The sequence below is a fragment of the Juglans regia genome, chromosome 11, assembly GCF_001411555.2.
Source record: "Juglans regia cultivar Chandler chromosome 11, Walnut 2.0, whole genome shotgun sequence".
Taxonomy (NCBI): domain Eukaryota; kingdom Viridiplantae; phylum Streptophyta; class Magnoliopsida; order Fagales; family Juglandaceae; genus Juglans; species Juglans regia.
Window position 1 is genome coordinate 34,871,221 of NC_049911.1, and position 4,852 is coordinate 34,876,072.

The 4,852-nt window shown below is 37.9% G+C and overlaps 1 protein-coding gene across 1 annotated transcript; it reads left to right on the forward strand.

The window, feature by feature from the left end:
* LOC109009561 (probable WRKY transcription factor 11) lies at positions 1-2,132 on the forward strand. The gene is made up of 3 exons (XM_018990082.2): positions 1-879; positions 1,544-1,669; positions 1,761-2,132. Exons 1-3 carry the CDS (start codon positions 149-151, stop codon positions 1,942-1,944), a joined length of 1,041 nt encoding a protein of 346 aa, XP_018845627.1. The 5' UTR covers positions 1-148; the 3' UTR covers positions 1,945-2,132.
* The last annotated feature ends 2,720 nt before the right edge of the window (positions 2,133-4,852 follow it).

The following is a 4,852-nucleotide window of genomic DNA, read 5'->3' on the forward strand; positions in this document are numbered from 1 at the left end:
CTCTCTATCCAACTCTTCCTCCCAAACTCCCCGTTCGTCTTCTTCCGCTTCAGACTTCAATGACTTGTTGAGTTTCTCGTATTTTTCTCTCCCTGAAAAGCTCCTCCTTTTATCTCTTTTATCTTACTCCATATATAGAGCCTGAGAAATGGCCGTGGAGCTCTTGCACTTCCCCAAGTCAATGGACGACCAGACGGCTATTCAAGAAGCTGCGTCTCAAGGCATCAAGAGCATGGAGCATCTGATCCGCCTCTTGTCTCACCAGCCAAATCACTCCGACTGCACCGATATCACGGACCGCACCGTTTCCAAGTTCAAAAAAGTCATTTGTCTCCTGAACCGGACCGGTCACGCCCGGTTCAGACGCGGACCCGTTCACTCCTCTTCTTCTCCTTCGTCCTCATCCTCGTCTGCCTCTATCTTTGTCCCTCACTCACAGACCCTCACCCTAGCTCCCACTCCGATCACTTCTAAGCCCACCTTGCCTCCGGCGCCGATCGTTACTCCGGTGGCCTTACATCAGGCTCCGATCATTTCTCAGCCGAACTTCGTTCCCTCTCAGTCTCAGACTGTGACACTTGACTTCACGAAACCTAATGGTTTTTCCTCAAGCTCTAAGGCCACCGAGCTCGAGTTCACGAAGGAGACCTTCAGTGTGTCGTCGAGCTCGTCGTTCATGTCTTCGGCAATCACCGGAGACGGCAGCGTGTCGAACGGGAAGCTAGGGTCCTCGATCTTAGTAGCTCCTGCACCGACAGTTTCCGGTGGTAAGCCGCCGCTCTCGATGGCTCCGTACAAAAAGAGGTGCCACGAGCACTCCGACAATCTCTCCGGCAAGTTATCCGGCTCCGGTAGCAAGTGCCACTGCTCTAAGAGAAGGTACGCCGTGTTCCTCTCCATCTGTGCATCTTAGCATAACCTTAGTGGTTCAGCGTTTTTAGTAACACATGAGGCTGATTTAGCTGGGCGAGTGAACCGAGTTTACTCTGTAACTCTTACCAGTCGACCTTGAGTAAAACTTTTGATTGCGATACAGCATTTTTCTTTGCTTTGTTTTCACTAAGGAGATAAAAGATTTAAAATTTAAATAAAATATTATTAAATATATTTTTTAATATTAATATTATTTAAAATTTTTATTTTATTTTATGTAAGAATTTAAAAAATATATAATAATTAAATAAAATAAGATAGCTTTGTAAAACGACCTTAATTTTTATTAGGAAGGTAAACAACTCGATTGAGAATGAGTTGAATCGCTGGAGTTGTTTGTTTGTTGAAGTGGAAAGTCCTAGATCAGGGTCAACCGTCAACCAGATGTTTCGTAAACAGTTATTCCTCCGTTGTGCACGTACAGCACGCGTGACACTCACACTATTCTTTAGGGGTGGATATTTTTAGGAAAAGAAAAAAAAAAAAACCGGTTCCGGAATCCGGACGTTTGAACGTCGTAAACGACACAGTTTTGTCCTTTACATCGCGATTTTAAGTAGAATTTAGCCTCTAGTTTTTGTATATAATTATATTTATTAAATACTTTCAGGAAAAATCGGGTGAAGAAAACAATCAGAGTCCCAGCAATAAGTTCAAAAATCGCCGATATTCCACCAGATGAATACTCCTGGAGAAAATACGGTCAGAAACCGATCAAGGGATCGCCCTACCCACGGTACCTACTGTATACTCTCGTACCTGACCGTTGATCCTTCTACGAATCAATCTTTTTAACACTTTTTTTTCTCCAATTTGTTTTGTTTCAGTGGATATTACAAGTGTAGCACGATAAGGGGCTGCCCGGCGAGGAAACACGTGGAGAGAGCTCCGGACGATCCGGCGATGCTGATCGTAACCTACGAGGGGGAGCACCGTCACACTGGTGCACCCGGGGTGCAGGAGAACGTGGGTGCCGGTGTAGGTGTGGGGTTGGTCTTCGAGTCAACGTGAGAAAAAAGAAAATAAAAGGCAGGCAGTAAAAGCGACGTAGACTTTCGTAATTTCGAGGTAGTGGGAGGGCTGGATTGTAAATTGATTCGTTTTTGTTTTTTCTTTTTAATTTTGTCGTTGCTGTATTTTTAAACAAGATAACTTCAGTGGGTGTGGAAATGGAATCTCATCAATCCGTTTAATTAATTAATTTATTTTTTAGATCGTCAATTATTAATTAATGTGCGACTATGGATTGGAAAAGATGGGGGGAACACAAATAGGAAAGAGTCAGAGGCGTGATGGGAGGGGAGGTGGGTTGTTGGAGAGTGGGACGAGCAATCAGATAGCTCTGTAGTTGGAGATGGGCCATGGCAGCATCGTCATCCTCATCATGGCGACTTTTAACATTGGAGAATGGATGAGGTGGACACTACTCATTGGTCAAGTCATTTTTCATTCTAGGGAATATTTTTGTGCAAAATTTATATAGGGCACAATCATATATGTAACGTGCTATGATTAGGGGAAGGCGTAGTTTGACTAAAATCCAGAATTAATTAATTATAGGTACTGAAATTTTGGGAAGGGGAGAGGATTGGGTTAATAATTGATATAAAAAAATGAGTGGTGGTCTGTGGACGACACAAATGGTTGTTTTCAATTTCTTTTTTTAATAAAGATGAGTTGAATTTTAAATTAAATAATTGAATAAAATATTTAATATTATTTTTATTCTTATATTTAAAAAAATTATAATTATTAAATAAAATAAATTGAGATAAACTCTGAAAATAAATTAGAGTTTCATCTATCGACGAGTCTTCATTATTGACGAGTCTTGATTATTGGGTTGAAAGTCAACATTTCAACTCGAAACATGTCCCCACCAATAAAGTAGAATTTTCTGGTGGATGTCCCTGTGGACCATACATACAAGTTTAGGAAAAAGGCTGGAGTATAGAAAGTAAAAACTACGCTTATACATTGACTTGATGGTAATTTCATTAAATTCTTGCCTTGTAAATTTTGTTTTCCCCATTGAATGCTGGTCTCTGAGCCAGCCTTGACCAGTTAGGTAGGTACCTACAAGACTACAATACCCTCAATGGTCTGCAGCAGGCTTGCGTGTAGAAAAGTGAGATCGGCCTTAATTTCCAGGCCCTAGAGGCTCAAACCGTACTGGAACTTTAATAGAGAAACGTGTGGCTGTATTTTCACATTATAATATACAAAATAATTGTTCTAAACGACGCATGCTTCATGCTTGTCTGATGTAGCTGTTCAAACAAGGAGAAAAAAAAGATCACATGGGCTGCTTGAAAGTTCACGTTGGATCAATTTGTCAACTCTTGTTCCTCTCTACTTTATTCCAAATAATCGCTTCAAATAAGACTTTTCTTTTCTTTTTTTTTTCCTTGAAAAAAAAAAAAAGAAAAGTATTGATTCCGTTATGACAAATCTCTTTCCAACTTTTCAAATCACTTGTATGTTTTACACACTTTATTGTCTTTAATATTATCTTTTGAAACTCCTCGTCGTTTTGGATTGCGTATGGTACAGACATTCAAGCTCAGTAAAACACTAATTCCACGGAAAATATCCACCGAAATTCTTAATCAAAATTATTTTATTTTATTTTTTTACTTAATAATTAAATAAATATTTTTAAATGAATATGTAATTTTTTAAAATATTTAAATAGTTTAAAAAAATAGTGAAAGAAGGGATAAAAAATATTTGTAGTGTCCAGTAGAATATCTCGATTACCGCAATCTTTTATGGACGTAGCAACGTCTCTCAAACTCAAATGTCAAGCTTTTAGCTACACTAAGATTTCCCTTATTCGAATTTGAAGACTTCATATTCATAAACACATTATTTCATTAGCAAAATTATACCATTTCGCCTGCGATGTCATTACTTTTTTCTTTTATTTTCCTCTATTTTCTTCATCTTCCTCCTGAAATCCCTTTCACTGCCTTTCTTCCTCTCCGCCCGAAAATTCCCAAATCCCTCACATCCTCTACCTTCCCCAATCCCTTTTCACTTCCTCTTATTTTCTTCTCGATTCCCATAAATCCCCAATCCCTTTCTTCCTCTCTAATTGAAATTAAACCTCTACTAAAGTTCAAGTTCCTACGAGTACGGGGTCTCTTCTCTTTTTCGATTATCCGCTCTTCTACGAGTACAAACCTCTAGGCAAGCTGTTACAGCTCCTTTATCTTCTTCGAATTTCTGAGTTTGTCCACCCCGAACATAATCTATTTCCGTGAGTCGTCTTTATATATTAATCCTATATGCATGTATGAGAGATTTTGATAAGAGATTTGTATGCTTATGTATGTATTTTTTCATGCGAAGAAATTTCACTCCATGTATGTATTTCAATCCTTTTGTTGTTTTAGTTATTTGAAACAAAATGTTATTTTTTCAATCCATTTTTTTCAATAATTTTGGATTTTCATTCTGTCATTTTCTTCATGAGTTTTTTTTTTTTTTTTTTAAATGGATGATTGTATTTTGAAAATGTTAACTTTTTATGGGCTGATTGGGTTTTGAATTGTGACTTGATGTTGGGTATGTTTAGATACTTGTTATTTTGTGTTATGACAACAACTTGAGTTAGATTCATTTGAATGCGTGGTCTATTTAGATGCTTGCTATTTTTGTGTGATGATAGCATCTTATTGTTGAGTTAGATTAATCTAAATTTCAATGCCTTTTGTTGTGGATGACTGTCCAGAATAAGCCATCCTTTTGTTTCACGTTAAAATTTAAACTGCAAACTTCCTTTTGTCTTTAATGTCATGTACTGAGCTTCCTCACAGTATGATCATTATTGTAATTTCATGTTATGAGGGAAAACTTATTTTTGGGGATTATTCTCTTCATACTACACTACACATTCATCCAGATGTCAATATGA